We start from the raw sequence: 15215 nt of genomic DNA, 5'->3' as shown, positions 1-15215 counted from the left end.
CAGTTTGACACTGGACGCCATTACCCATAACCTTCTGGTTTTCATTCTACCCTGCAAAACCTTGGGGAACTTTCCTAGGAAGTTTCTTTTGAAAAGTCAGTGATGGATCATGGGCCTCTCGCAGACAGCTATCCCAGTACTGTGGATTCCCCCCCCCCCAGACATAATATGGAACAACGGGGGATTACTGGACATTATTATTTTTAGCATTCTTTCCGCTGTGGCTTACAAACAAGGCCTAATAGCCCTGGCTAGTACCTCAAGCACACCCGAACACATGTCCACCGATGCTTTGTTATGTATATGTATTTTGGGCAGCCATTCAGGTTTCCTCAGTAGGCAAATTGTTTACCTTTTAGAGCCAGAATTTGGAAAGGCACTGCAATAAGCTGGTCCAAGTTGGAACCTGTGACAATCACGGGAGGGGGTGTGTGTTACTTTTCCCTTTTAGCTTTTAGCTGAGACTCCTGCCCACCGCTGCCGTTGTACACAGGGAGCCCATCGTAATTCCCACCCTCTCGTTGTCACCACTGCCAGCAAGCTTGGCACAGCCTGAGCTCCTCCCACTGTCTCTGCCCCCAGAAAGCCCTGTGCCATTCTGCTGCTGGGCCTGCTGCATCTTCCGCTCCCCCCCCTCCAATTATTTCTAGTGCTGGTGAGCCCAACACAGTTCCAGCCCCCCCCCCCCCCCCCCCGGCCTGCAAGCCGAGCATGACATCCACCCTCGGTTGCTGAGCCCTCCTTGTCCTCTTGGGCCTTCCTCGTCTCACCCGATTCTGCTGGTGAGCCAGGCAAAGCTCTTGTCTCCCCCATCACCTCCAGTCCCAGCAAGCCCAGTGGCTCCAGGCCCACTGCGTCTCCCTCCCTCCTCTTCTCCAGTGCCTGCAAACCTGGCACAGCCACAGCAGGTTCAACACAGCATCTAGCTTCTGCTGCCTGGCTTGCTGTGGTGTAGGGGTTAAGAGCGGCAGCCTCTAATCTGGAGAGTCGGGGTTGGTTCCCCACTCCTCCACATGCAGCTAGCTGGATGACCTTGAGCCAGTTCTCTCAGAGCTTTCTCAGCCCCTCCTCCATCACAGGGTGTCTGTTGTGGGGAGAGGTAGGGAAGGCTTTGAGACACATCCAGGTAGTGAAAAGTGGGGTGTCAAAAACCAACTTCTTCCTACAGTCGTTTCACAATTGCAGCAGTTGTTGGAGGAAGTAGGTTTGTTGTCTGCGGAAGCATGGACAACACATGAGTTGGGGGGGGGGATTTAACCTCCCCATGCATTTTTTACAGTTTTTAGATAACTCCCAAGTTTATAGAAAGCCAACTTGGTATGGCAGTTAAGAGTGGTGGCTTCCAGTCTGGAGAGCTGGGTTTGATTCCCCGCTCTTCCACATGCAGCCAGCTGGGTGACCTTGGGCTCATCACAGTCTTGTTAGAGCTGTTCTCATAGAGCAGTTCTATCAGAATTCTTTCAGTTTCACCGACCTCACAGGGTGTCTGTTATGAGGAGAGGGGGGGGAAGACAATTGCAACCACTTTGGGACTCCTTTGAGTAGTGAAAAACAATTATAAAACCTCCTCATCCTTCTTCTTCTCTTTAATGGCTCTGATCCATGGGTTTAGGTATCCATAGATGGGCGCCACATGTCACTATTAGATATATAGATTAGCATGTGTGCGTGGGTAGTGTTGTCAGGGTTCCTAATGGACAGTGAGTAGACCAGCTCCATATTTCTAATACTATACTAAATTCTTCCTGCCATGAGAAGATCACAGGGAGTTACCTTTTTTCAAAGGGTCATCCCTTGCATGTTCTATCCAGAGCTGATGAGCAAGCCCCAGTAGTCCCAAGCCCACTGCATCTCCCCCTATCTTCTCCAGTGCCAGCAAGCCCCGTGGCTCCAGGCTCCTCCACAAGCAGCCAGCTGGGTGATCTTGCGCCCAAACTGTAAACTCAGTGTGCTGGGAATACTGCTTTTTGTTGTTGTAAATGCTAGGTTCTGAAGAACTGTACTTTATTGTCCTAGTTAATCCAAAGGAGCTGGTAGTAAAATATCAAGTGGTAGCTGGGGGGAATAAAAGAGTGCACTTCTTTCCAACCTGCCAGTGAAGAAGACGATTCAAGAAGCTTATGTGGCTTGGCTGCTGATTAAATGCATGAGTTTTCGAGGGTCGCGTGTTTGTGGTTGCTACCCATGCAAACGGAGCACCCGCGGTTTCTCTGGGGACTGTTGTGTCCCGCAGAAATGAATCTCACGGTTGCTGGCAGCGGAGCTCACCTGAAAATAGAGCATTCTTGGGGCTGATGCAAAAGTTGCCAGCTACCAGGTGGAGCAAGGTGTTTTGGGAATAATTTTCAAGAAAGGACTCATGTAAGGAGGTGGAAGTTAACACTGGAGCTGCACTTTTTGTTGCAAGCCCTAGCTGTCACTCTCCTGGTTTTGTAGGGGTGAACGTGTAACTTTCCTAGACAACCTCTATTGAAGAAACGTGCTGCATGTAGATTGAAATACATTTACTTTAATGCATTCATTTTCTAGACTGCTAATATGTCTTATTGAAACCTTACCTCCAATTTTATTACTTGCACATAAAGCTTTTGTTGATGTGTAGGTGCCATACAAGTTTTTTTTTTTTTTAGCATTTTCATGAAGATATTATTCCAGAAATAATATGTTTGTACAGCCTGACTTGCAGCTACGGTAATGGTAGAACTCCTTGGCCCACAGGATTTTATTTCTGGTTTCCTTGCTTGGGACAGCAACAACAAAAAAGAAGGCTTGCTTGTTTCTAGAGAAACCCTTCATATGTGAATGGTCTAGGGGTGGCCAAAGTGCAGCTCTCCAAATGTCCATGGACTACAACTCCCATGAGCCCCTGTGCTGGCAGGGGCTCATGGGAGTTGTAGTCCATGGACATCTGGAGAGCCGCAGTTTGGCCACCCTTAGTCTAGATAGAAGTTTGTAAGATAAGCTGTGGTTACCTGCCATACCCGGTTTCCACCTGTGTAGTAGAGCCATGTATAGGGTATTATACAGTGCAGTCCTATGCGGGGTAACTTCAGCCCTCCAAAATCAACGGTCTTGATGATGGGAAGTGTTCTCAAGTTGCAGGATCTTCGAGGCAAGAGATGTTCAGAGGTGGTTAGCCATTGTCTGCCTCTGCGTAGTGGCCCTCTACTTCCTTGGTGGTCTCCCATCTAAGCCCCAACCTGACCCTGCTTAGCTTCTGAGATCTGACAAGATCTGGCTGGCCTGGGCCACCCAATTCAGTGTTCATAGGCTGCAGTAACTCTGCCCTGGATTATATTGCTGCCTATAGGAATGTCCAGCCTTTGTGTTATAATCTGTCAACGAAGTCTCAGATAATGGAGTCTAAAACATTTTGGTCAGCTCCTATTATGGCACCTGCTGAAGTGTGCTAAAATTGTGATTGTAGGAAACGACGACTGCACCGATGTTTCTCCCGATTGGGAAGTTTGTGTGTAACAAGTCACAGCAAAATCTTTCCCACCCAGGGGAGTGGAAGTGATCTGAATTACTGGGTTTTTCTTCTTTGTACAATTTTGCTGGTTAAGCACTAGACCTTTAGGAACAGCTTCTAATTTTTCTAGTTTGATTGCACATTTCAGGTTAAATCGATCCTTTGGTTTTGTATTCAGGTGGAAATTTTAAAAATGGGGGCGAAAAACTAATCCCCTCCAACCTTTTTTAATTCGATACCGGTGAGTTAGAGAGTCTGCTTATACCATATAGTAGCTATATTTTAGCTGTAGTTGGCATTCACTTTTAAGACTGGCGTAGCTGTCTTTCACTCCACCCTTTTGTGTGTGAATAATATATTGGGAACCTGACAGTTTTGTGGCTTTGCCGCTAACAGGGTTTAGCAGCCGGATGCTTAAATATTCCTTTTGTGGCTTCTCTCGGAGTCCCTCATTTTGAGACAGGCTGCCTTGTTAAAGGAAGTGCAAGGATGCTAATCTGGAGCGCAGCCTTGAGGATTTTCATCTGCTCTTTAAATAAACATGCACCTATATAATTATATGCAAGTTTAACTTTCTTGATGCTTAGCTACTGTAGGCAATGATATATTGCAAGCTATAAATGAACCTCACCGAGCAATTTTCTGGTGCAGAACGGACTGTGGCTTTTGCTTGGAATGTGCCGCCCGCCTCTTTGTCGCCCCCTTTTTTCTTTCTGTTGTTATCCGTTCTGTTGCTTTGCCATTCATGTTCTTTCTCCCCCCCCCCCCCCTCTGTCCTTTTAGGAAACATGCCTTGAATTGCCACCGAATGAAACCTGCTCTCTTCAGCGTGCTGTGTGATATCAAAGAAAAAACAGGTGTGTTGGCATATGCATTGAAAGTATTTTTTTGGGAAAAGCAATGGCACTGGCTGACAGGCAGCCAAGACTCGTCTTTTTAGGCTCTGAGTTAACTTTACAATTCAAACCCCACACTTTTTCCAAATGCTTATGTCAGCATCAGTGGGATTTGGGCTACGATCTGGAGGCCAAAATTCAGCAGCCTGCCTGTTGTAGCCTAAAAGAGGAATCCTACTTCGGTTTGTCCAGTGGGGCTTACGCCCAGGAAAGCATTTTTGGGATCGTGCCATAAATGTGTCAGTAACTTTGGGTATCTTCTGACTTTATTATGGGATGTCAGTGGCAGGAATGGCAGCTGTTTGATTCCTTGGCTTAAAAAAAAGAAAAATCCAATAAGATGCCACATGTATTCAATGCATTTCTTGAAATCGGTGTTGTCACCCACCACATTGGGTGGTCCCCGGCCTGAGGGAAGCCACTCTGGCCTCGACCAGGGCCAGGGCCTTTTCAGTCCTGGCCCCTACCTGGTGGAATGAGCTCCCAGAAGGGCCCTGACAAAACTCTCAGTTCTGCAGGACCTGCAAGATGGAGCTCTTCTGCCAGGCTTTCGATTGAGACCAGGATGTAGTTACCATTCAATGGCCCCTCCTCTGTATAACAGCAAACCCGCCCCCATTACAAAAATCATATATAATGCTAGAGACTGTGACATATTTTTATTAGTATAAGCAACCAATGCCAAATTGTTTACTGTAAATTGATGTTTTATTGGAATTGTTTTTATTGATTGTACTGTTTTTTTTTTTATGTCTGTGAGCTGCTGGGAGCCAGCTGTGCCAGGACAAGCTAGATATAGGTCAAATAAACAAAAAAATTTGCACTTCCTTGCCCCATGTTAACTTTTTAAAGGAGTTAACAACTTTTGAACTAGTCCAGGCAGTATGATCAATTGTTCAATTCAAAGCACCTGTGCAGTCATTTCGTAGTGTACGACAGTGCCTTGTTAACATGCTTTTTTTGTGTTTGTTTTTTTGAGCTGATTGGATTTGAATCTCACATTAGAGGATTGTTATACATGAAAGTAACCTAATTGTAATATACCCTCTTTTATGGCAAGGCAACTTGTTGAGCATGGAGGGCCACGATGGAAATGTCTGACTCCAGAGAGCTAGGGCTGATTTATATGATTTGATTTCTGCATATAATGAATATAATTTAAATGATGTTCATATTAATGCCATCAACGTAGCAGTGGCAGGTGATGTCTTTTATGCTATGCCTGGCATGTAGCAGTTCAGCAATTCGGGTAGTTGTGGCATTAAGATCTGTGATAAAGCCGAATCTAAAATGCATGGGATTTCACCATCTTTCGTACTGTGCCTTGCCCCTCCCTGTCAGGAAATCATTCAGACATCCTTGTGTGTGACTTGAGTTCAAAAGATTTTCTAGCCTGCCTAAAATTGGCTGTGAGCCATAGCATGGTTGTGTCATAGGTCTAGGAAGCAGCTCAACTGGAAGCCATTTTGGGGTATCCCCAGGCAGATGGTATCTATAAATCATGGGGGGTGGGGGAGGGATCAGAGGCCAAAGCTCCTGAATTTCTAACAATATGTAGGAGAAGGAATATTGGTGAATGTAGTTTGTCACTCAGAAGTGAGAGAGGCTACACCTTCGTTCTTTGACACAACTGTTAATAAGAGCATAAGAGAAGCCATGTTGGGTCAGGCCAGTGGCCCCTCCAGTCCAACACTTTGAGTTACACAGTGGCCCAAACCCCTCCAGACCAATCACTGGCCATTTTGGGGATGCAGGTTGACATGATCATACCTGGATCACCCAATAAATGTTTAACATTTTTTTAAAAAAAATATAAAAATGAATTTACTCCCACTCATTCAGGAAACCCTTCCAGGGTTATCAATAAACCGCAGGGATTAATGAAACCCTGGTTGAGAAGGCCTGTACTAAATGCACAGCATTCATATAGAATTCTAGACGACTCATTTTTAGTGTCCTGTATAAATACTAAGTGATCCAAGTGCTTGGCATGCATTGTTTCATTCCTCCTTACATCCAGCATCATTGTTATTCCTGAAGCTGAGTAAGGATAGATTAGGGAAGGCAACCTGTGGTCTAGGACGGGTTTGAGACACTTGCCAGAAGATAAGCAAGAGTGTCAAAAGTGGCATTACACTGACGTTTCTGTGCACGAACTCACCTTTCTGTAACTTCTATTCACTGTTGATGCAGTTCTTTGGAACTGGACACTAGGACAAAAGAAATCGGTGTTATCTCCCCTATGCCATTTTCCATGCTCATAAAACCACTGTGTATCTCCAGTCTTAGCAACAAATACCCTGGACATCAGGTCTCCAGACAAGGTTTATGGGGGTGCCTTGTGAATCTCGGGGTTTTTTGCAGCATATAATTTGGGCTCATCTCAAGTAGTGAACACTTTATTCCCAAATCTTGAATGCCAGAGTGGCATAATTATTAGAGAAATATCTATTAGAAAAAAATACTTTTATAAAAGGAAAGGCCAAAAAAGACCCCGGACTCCAAAGGGATAAAAGCAACATCGCCTACAGCCACCAAACTGGCCAGCCCTAAATGTAAGCCAACCCAAACTTGCTACTAATGGCATGCCTCCTTGACACCGTTGTGCCCCTATCTGCTTATGAAACATAACAAGGATGGGAGAAAGGAGCTCACAGGGAAAAGACGTGCCATGGGGCATTCGGAATCACCTACTGACCCTGATGTCAAAACCAGTCATGTAGAACAGGACAGGAAAGATTACCAAGGAAAGCACAGCACAGAGGACCAGCACAAGTGCAGCATACTCATGGTAACCCCTACATGCGGTTAGCTGATAGGGGGCCCTGGAAGGAGTTCCAGGGACAGTGTTTTCTGACATTGAACTGGAGCTGGGCTGCTCATGGTGATTGGCTGCCCCAGGTGCCAATCATTTTGTATAGCACACTACACTGGAGCCATCTGTCCGGATTCACAAGGTTCATTACTGCTGCCTTTTGCTAGCCATCCCAGCAACGCTTAGGCTCCCTCTTTGCTCCCTATTGTATAGGTTGCATGGCTCATCACACACAAGCAGGGATCAGGGGGACTGTGAACACAAAGGACACTACTCGTTCTTCCTTGATAGAGCTTAACTGTGCAGATATTGGTGTCTCTGCTCAGTGGACTCTCCCAGGGAGTCCCCATGCTGAAGACAGCTGAGGTTAGCAACGGGGCAGGTGGTCGGCACCCACACAGTGCCATTGACACATAGTTGTTGAATAATTCACACATTTGATGACCAGAATCAGGACCATGACTGAGGTCCAGCGTTCCCTCTACCCCCACTGGAGGGCTCTTGGGGAAGACGGTCATTGGGCCAATATTTACCCATTCCTTGAAGGGACTTGCATTGGAAATACTCTCTGTGGTTTCTGTGTGAGCCATACATAAGGCTCAGATGCTGCAAACCGAAAGGCACCCCAAGTGTTTTTTAGTATTAACTGCAGTGGTTGCATTCCCAGTGGTAGTGAAAAGTTGCAGCTGACATATGGTGAGCCTATTGCCTGCCCCTGGACTGCCTTGGTGATCTCCCATTAAACACTAAGCAGGGATAACTCTCCTTAGCTTCCAAGGTCTGACAGGATTGGGCTAGGTTAGGGCACTGAACATGTAGGGAAAGTTATTTAACTCACTGTCCTGACCTGGATAGCCCAGGTCGTGTTCTCTGTTTCTGTCACTTGTTGTGCCAATGTAATTCGACATGCGTTGTGCCCTTCATGATGACGATCTGCCAGTAGGGCATGTGCACATTCTGTGCAGTGCATTTACTTTTTGATCTTCTGCAACAAAATGTGTGTCCAATAGCACCTTCAGCTAAAAGCACAGCTCCATTTTGCAGGCCCCACAGAAATGTTTAAGTTTTGTTAGGGCCTTGATCTCGTTGGGGAGCATGTTCCACCAGGTTGGGCCACGGTTGAAAAGGCAGCGGCTCTTGTTGAGGCCAGGTGGACTTCTTTGGGGCCAGGGATACATCGAACCAAGGCCAAAAGCACGGCGGAAGAGCTCTATTTAGCAGGCCCCACGGAACTGTTTCAGTTCTGTTAGGGCCTTGATCTCATTGGAGAACTTGTTCCACCAGGTTGAATCTCGTCTTCTACAGTGGGAGATACTGTGGAGGGAGGAAGCTAAGCCACTATACTCTTGGAACATGTAACAGGATGGAGGTAAAATTTGCAGGAGTCAAAGGCGGAGTTTGAGGCGGGAGGTCCTTTCACCTTGCTTACCTGTGTAGGGCACATTGGCATCTCCAAGTGGAAGAGCGGGAAGTTCAGTTTTCCATGTGCATCCTAAGGATGTGGGCCAAGGGAGACTTAGGATGGCTTTTCATGTGCCCCCTTGGCACAGTCCACATTTGGCCCTATGCTGATTTGGGGGTTCTCCAAGCTGCTCCACTACCTGCAATCGTAAAACTGTGTGCAGACCAACCTTAGACGCAGGGCAGTGAGTAACTAGTAAGAGAAGATCCTGGTCGTTTCCCTTAGCACAGGGGCTCTTCTGCTCTTGTGAGGGCCTATGTACCCTGGGTTGAAGGGATACCTTCCATTCAAGGCATTTTCTTCAGCTTTACCTAGTCTGGGGAAATACTGCAAAAAGCAATCTCGGCATGTTGGTTTATAATGAGAGGTTTATAGGTAGCATATTTTTCTTGCTTGCGATCGCAATTGCCCTTTATGGCAGGATAGGTTTATAGGGCTGGGAGAATGTTGTCTGTTTAGCTTTTATTGGTCCGCTCTCCTTTCTGCAGCAGAAAGGGCATGGATTCAAAAGCTTTATTTAATGAAATGTGTTTCCGGATTGGAATATGCTGCTCTGGGTGCGCGGTTAGCTCCCCCCGCCCCCCCGGCCCTCAGTTCTGCGACTTAAAATTCTCTTGGAGCTGAGCATGTTTGCACCAAAGTACCGCAGCCCCATAGTTACGCTGGGTTTGTTTGAGTCTCATCGGTTTTTGAATGTCTGATGGCCTGTCTGTTCCTTATTTAAATTATGGGGAGCAGATGTTACGGCTTCGAGCAGACAAAAGACCTGGTCCTACTGTAGCACTAGGGCTGAGTCTCTTGTTTCGATGATTTAGAGATACGGGTTCCTTCTCAACTCAGTTTAATCGGTTGGCCTTCTGTCAGTGCCCCCCTGCCCCTCCCCCCCCGGTCTTCTTTGTTGAGGTGGCAGCACAGTTGACAATGGTCTACGGTCAAAAAGGTGGAGGGTGGCGACTTTTAACCACAAAGCAGTTTGTACAGTCTGCTGCTGTGCGCCGGGTTTCTTTAGATTCGGACATTCTCAGATGTACAAGTTCAGCATTAATACCTGCAGTTAAACAAAAGGGGGCACCCCAGTAGAGACCAAGATTTAATGGCTCTTGGTTTCCTTGTTGCTCTTGGGCCACTCCTCTCGCTCGAAGAGTATGGCATGTTGCCGCTTTACTATGAGAATATGCCGAATTGCGGAGGAAGTGCACTGAATCCATTGCCTAAGGGCGTGTAAGGTAGCACTTGCCAGATGGTGGCCCTTAGTCCCATTAACCTTTGAAGCAGTATTATGCAGATCCGGGCAGCCCTACCAAATTCGAGCAGAGAGTCTGATAAGGCATTTGTGCCCTGTTTCATAAGAAAGCCTGCGCCAGACAGTGGTATAGTGGCCAGAATTTTGTTTTGTTGTGCATAGAATCATAGAATCATAGAGTTGGAAGGGGCCTCCTGGGTCATCTAGTCCAACCCCCTACACTGTGCAGGACACCCACAACCTTATCGCTCATCCACTGTTACCTGCTATCCCCTTGAACCTTCACAGAATCAGCCTCTCTGTCAGATGGCTATCCAGCCTCTGTTTAAAATCTCCAAAGATGGAGAACCCACCACCTCCCGAGGAAGCCTGTTTCACTGAGGAGCCGCTCTAACTGTCAGGGACTTCTTCCAAATGTTCAGACGGAATTTCTTTTGAAATAATTTCATCCCATTGATTCTGGTCTGTCCCTGACCTGTTAACAGGATCCTTTCAGTATTAAGGGATTCATAGTTACAGTGCAAAGGCAGATGCAGTGGTGAACCAATAAATACCTCAGTATTTACAACAGACAGAAAAATGGTTTCTCAACCCGGGTTCCGTGAAACCTTGAGGTTTCTCGACAGCCCTGGAAGGGGTTCTCAAAAAAAATTAATTTATTTTTAATACATTTAAAAAATCATTTTGTATAGAGTGATATGACCATATATGGTCATGTCAACCCACCCACCCTCTCCCAAAATGGTCAATGACGGGCCTGGAGGGGGTGGGAAGGAGAGGGGCTCCGCGTGAGTGTGTATACCGCTAGGCTTCCCAACCATGTTCTGCATGATCGTGCCACTTCTGGGTTTTTTTTTTGAAGCCTGGAGAATGTGTCTGGAGTTTCTCAATGGTAAAAAATTTGAGAAAGGCTGATCAGGAGGGTAGAGCTGGGCCAAAGGGTATAGATGTTGACCAACCATGACTGAAGGTCTGTGAAAAGGAGTGGTGATGGGCTCACTTACTTTGGCCCTATCACATGATCCAGTTCAATGGAGAAAGCAATTATGCTCGGATTGATCGGTGGAAAAAGGAAACTAGGCCGACAGAGGGTGTGGTGGTGGGACATGCTCAGGATGGACACCGGCCAGAATACTGCATGGCCGAGGGAGGCGGTGCGAGATCAGGGATCATGGCGGCAGCTGTGCCATGGGAACGCCAAGAGTCGGACTCGACTGACTGGCTGACAACAGCAACAACAATGGGAGGCATGGTTAGGATAGGAGTCTGTGCACATGTGCACCACACATGTGCACATGCAACGGTGACTCAAGGTAGGTGTGTGGAGACGGCAATGGTACAGCTACTAATACCACAACCGTGGTAGCGTTCAGTACTGGTTTGCTGCTGGAGATGTTGCTGGTATTGGGCTATTTGGTTCTGAATGCAATGAATACATCTCCCAAGAAGCATATTGGGAAAAAGGGAACCTTACATTTATTTAGGTAAATCCAAATTGCAAACATTCAGATTGCAAACAAAAGAAGGGAAAGAGAAGCCTAATTTAAAGAGCACTTTCCCTTTCACAAATGGCCAGCTGGTCTGGCATCAGGGGAAGGGAGGGGACGGGTCTCTGGCTTAGACAAAGAAGCATCCCATTCAAGGAGATTTTATTTATTTATTTATTTATTTATTTGTTTGTTTGTTTGTTTGTTTATTTGTTTATTTATTTATATTTTTATACCGCCCTTCCCTACGGCTCTGGGCGGTTTACATAAAACATTTTTGAACATTCACATAGATAACACCGCCACACTCTCTGAGTAATGTCAAGACCCCCCAATGTTTGGGCATGCTGAGTTGTTCACTCCAATAGCTGGAGGTGCCTCATCTTTCCACCTTCATATTTCTCTAAGGGGTATGTGGGCGGAGAGTGGGCTGGGCTGGTCCAGGTGAGGGGCTAATCGGAGGCCCCCGGGGAACCCGGGACATCTCTGGGGAGGGGGCCGGCCGGGGATGGCTTTGCCTCCTGCTTCCGAGCAGGCCGGAGGTGAAGCTGGGAGACCAGCGGGTAGGCGGGTGGATGGCGATGGCTTCCCCTGGGACCTCCGAGCAGGCCTGTTTTGAGGCCCTCAGGGAACCCGGCATGTCGCCAGGGAGGGGGGGGCTACCCACTCTCCTAAGGGGGGGGGGCTTTGAATCTAGTTCAACATATTTTACATGCTGCCTGTGTAGATTGAATCTTTGCATCAGATGTGGTCTCTACTGGACAGGCCAGAAGCAGCTAAGCCATCTCACATCAGGTAAAGTTACAGGATGTTTCGGGGGAATGATTGTTGTCTTTCCTGAATTTAGGTAGGGTTCCTTTTGAAGTTGAGGACCACTCATATTCCATTATTATGCACCACCAGCAGTGGCTATTTAACCTCCCTCCCTCCACCCCAGCACAAAGTATATGTGGAGTATACTAGTTCCACTAGTATATTCAAACTAGTGGAACTGCACCTACAGGTGCCACGGAGAGGAGAATATGGAAGGGGGGGGAAAGGCAGATGTGAAAACCTAGGGCACCTCTGGGGATGCATATTGTTTCTATCTCCGGCTTTCTACCCCTGTTTGCTGACAGCGAGACAGGTTGGTTTCAGGTTGCCCAGTTAGTCCTTGGGCCTTCCAGGAGCTAATTTTTTTAAGGCAAGAAATATGCTTGCGCCGTATACCGAAAGGCCTGGTAAGAACTAACCTGCAGCGTGTGAAGTGAGGCCTAAGATGGTTCTGATAGCTGCAGATGAATCACTCTTAAACCAGCTCACCCAGTACTCTTAGGCATATGGAGTAAAAGGTAACACCAGTCCTTTAACATGAACCTGTACATACGAACAGAGATGGCCAAGTGGGGCAGTTGGTCATGTGATATGCATTTAAAGGAGGAAATCGGGGTGGGCTCTTGTTCTCTTTGATGCACTTGGAAGTAATTGTGCTTGATTGGTACATTACCGTCGCATGTGGGGGCACTCAATAGAAACATGCTGTCTTACAGGAGCGATTCAAATGAGTAGCCGTGATGGTCTGAAGTAGCACAATAAAATCAGAATCCAGTAGCACCTTTAGTCTGACTAAGGGTGCTTGCACTCGAAAGCTCACGCCTTGAATAAATCTTTGTTGGTCTTAAAGGTGCTGCCGGACTCTGATTTTACAGGAGCGAGTACTAGTGGCAGTCTCACTGCAGGGGTAATTGGTTTCATGTGTCCCCTTACCGCCAGCCAGATGAGTGCACCTTTAATAATACAAATGCACACCCATGCCCTTCAGCATTAGTAGCTACTGTTAATAACCACTGTCGTACTGAGTCATGTAAAAGCAGGGTGTTCTACATCCCCAGTTGGCAGCGAGTTTTTTTAAAATAACCACATCCTGAACGGAGCAAGGATAACTTTGACTCCCTGTAACCCTTGAAACACTGTCTCCTTCAGTCGGAATAACAGCTGCTGAAGTGCATGATACAAGGAGGGCTCCAACCAAGCTTCTTTTGCTATTTATGCTAGTGAAGAGGGATCGGAAGAGACCCTTCAGTGTTTCTCCTTTTGCATGGAAGAAAGCAGTTGAGGGGGGATACTAAGGCCCAGGGGAGCTTTGGCCAGCTGGGCTCTTTCCACCTAACCTACCTCACGGGGTTGTTGTGAGGCTATAACAGGGAAGAGAGAAGCCAGTACTCCCACCTGGAGCTGCTTAAACTGGAACGGTAGGATTAAAACAAACTCGGTGGAGAGACCTGACCCTCTCCTCCTAGTCCAGGCTTTCTCAGCCAGGTTTGTGAAACCCTGGGGTTTCTTGACGGCCCTGAAAGGGTTTCTCAAATGGCCGGGAGTCAATTTTTAATATATGTTTAAAAATGTTAAATATTTATCAGGTGATATGACCATATATGGTAATGTCAACCCCTCCCAAAATGGCCAGTGATGGGCCAATGATGGGCCTTGGAGGAGGTGGGACAGGAAGGGGAGGGGCCCCTGGTGAGCGTGTCCACGGCTACACTTCCGAACCATATTCTGCACCACTTGAAGCCTGAAGAGTTTTCTTGAAGCCTGAAGAATGTTTCAGGGGTATCTCAATGGTAGAAAAGTTGAGAAAGGCTGTCCTTCCTGGGACTCTGAAAAGAATTTATCCTTTCTGCCAGAGGCAAGTCTCATGTTGACTGAATCAGCACGGTTATCCCATGTCTGCCTTCTGCATACTTCAGTTAATCAGTTTTCCTCCGAAACGTACCATCACAAGACAGGAATATGAGCCCTGCTGCTCTCTTGCCACATGGAAGGGATGGGGGGGGGGGTTGGTGGAGGGTGGAATCTGGATTGGAAAATGAGCCTAAACAAATTGCATATCATTCTTTTTTTGGCACCGGTGCTCTCGTACAGTTCATTACGGCGCTGCAGCGTGTTAATTAATGATATGTAAATATATTGCAATGATTGCATTTGCATATTGAGCAGGGCCGCGGTACCTTAGGTTGTGATGTGTTTTAATTAAGGGCTAATTAGAAATGATGGGAATTTCACTTGGCTCAGTCTAATTATTTTCCATTTTGATGAATATGTAGCGGGTGTTATGATTAGGGATCAGCCCGAATAGCGGCACGTTAGCGTCTGTGACTGCACAGGTTCTCAGGGGTTTATGAAGCTGAGCGTTGTCCATTAAAGGCATCCATAAAAATTAGAGCTGCCAACCAATTGAAAGGTTCCTTTTAGTCAATTTACTGTCTTGTTATTACCCATTTAATTGATTAATTAACTGATTGGGATAAATATTAAAGTGACTCGGTTTGAGTGGTATTTTTGAAGCCGTTTAATGAAGATGAGCTGTTTTTCTCCGCTAATTAACCCAGACAAATCCTTTCTTTGTGTGAGGGGTACGTTGAAACTCTCCGATTGAAGAGCTTTCCATAACACAGGCGCTTCAGTTCAAGTGCGGTTTAAATAAAAACACAAAACGAAACCCGTATACTTAATTAATTTTGATTGGGGCCAAAAGATATTTATAGCCAGTGGCATACTATGAAACAGGTTGGCCGGGACTCTGGTTTTATGGATAGTCATTGCAGCACTGAACATCCAGGTGTGTAGACTTGATGCAAGGCTGCAGCAGATGGCGTGGCGCTTATGGCTAGACCCGACCCGAGAATCAGCACCGAAGCAGCCCTTGGCACCTCCACTGAGGGCTCACATCCACCTCCCCTGGAGAATATGGAGAGTGCTGAAAGTCAGGCTGCATGCGGAGTTGGAGTCTGGGGACCAAGCCCTATAAAGAAAGGCTGAGGGATCTGGAACTGTTCAGCTTGGAGAAGAGGAGGCTGA

At 46.7% G+C, this 15215-nt stretch overlaps 1 protein-coding gene across 5 annotated transcripts in view; it reads left to right on the top strand.

Annotated features, from left to right (window-relative positions):
* Positions 1-15215, top strand: part of PBX4 (PBX homeobox 4) — a 40424-nt gene that overhangs the window by 12124 nt on the left and 13085 nt on the right. For all 5 annotated transcript variants that reach the window (XM_077329325.1, XM_077329322.1, XM_077329326.1 and 2 more), the window contains exon 2: positions 4256-4329. In XM_077329325.1, the coding sequence (XP_077185440.1) occupies positions 4256-4329 (74 nt within the window). The remainder of the gene's footprint in view (positions 1-4255; positions 4330-15215) is intronic.

The sequence above is a fragment of the Paroedura picta genome, chromosome 3 (assembly GCF_049243985.1).
Source record: "Paroedura picta isolate Pp20150507F chromosome 3, Ppicta_v3.0, whole genome shotgun sequence".
Taxonomy (NCBI): Eukaryota; Metazoa; Chordata; class Lepidosauria; order Squamata; family Gekkonidae; genus Paroedura; species Paroedura picta.
Note: the sequence above shows the minus strand (reverse complement) of the source record. Positions and strands in the feature narration are given on the sequence as shown.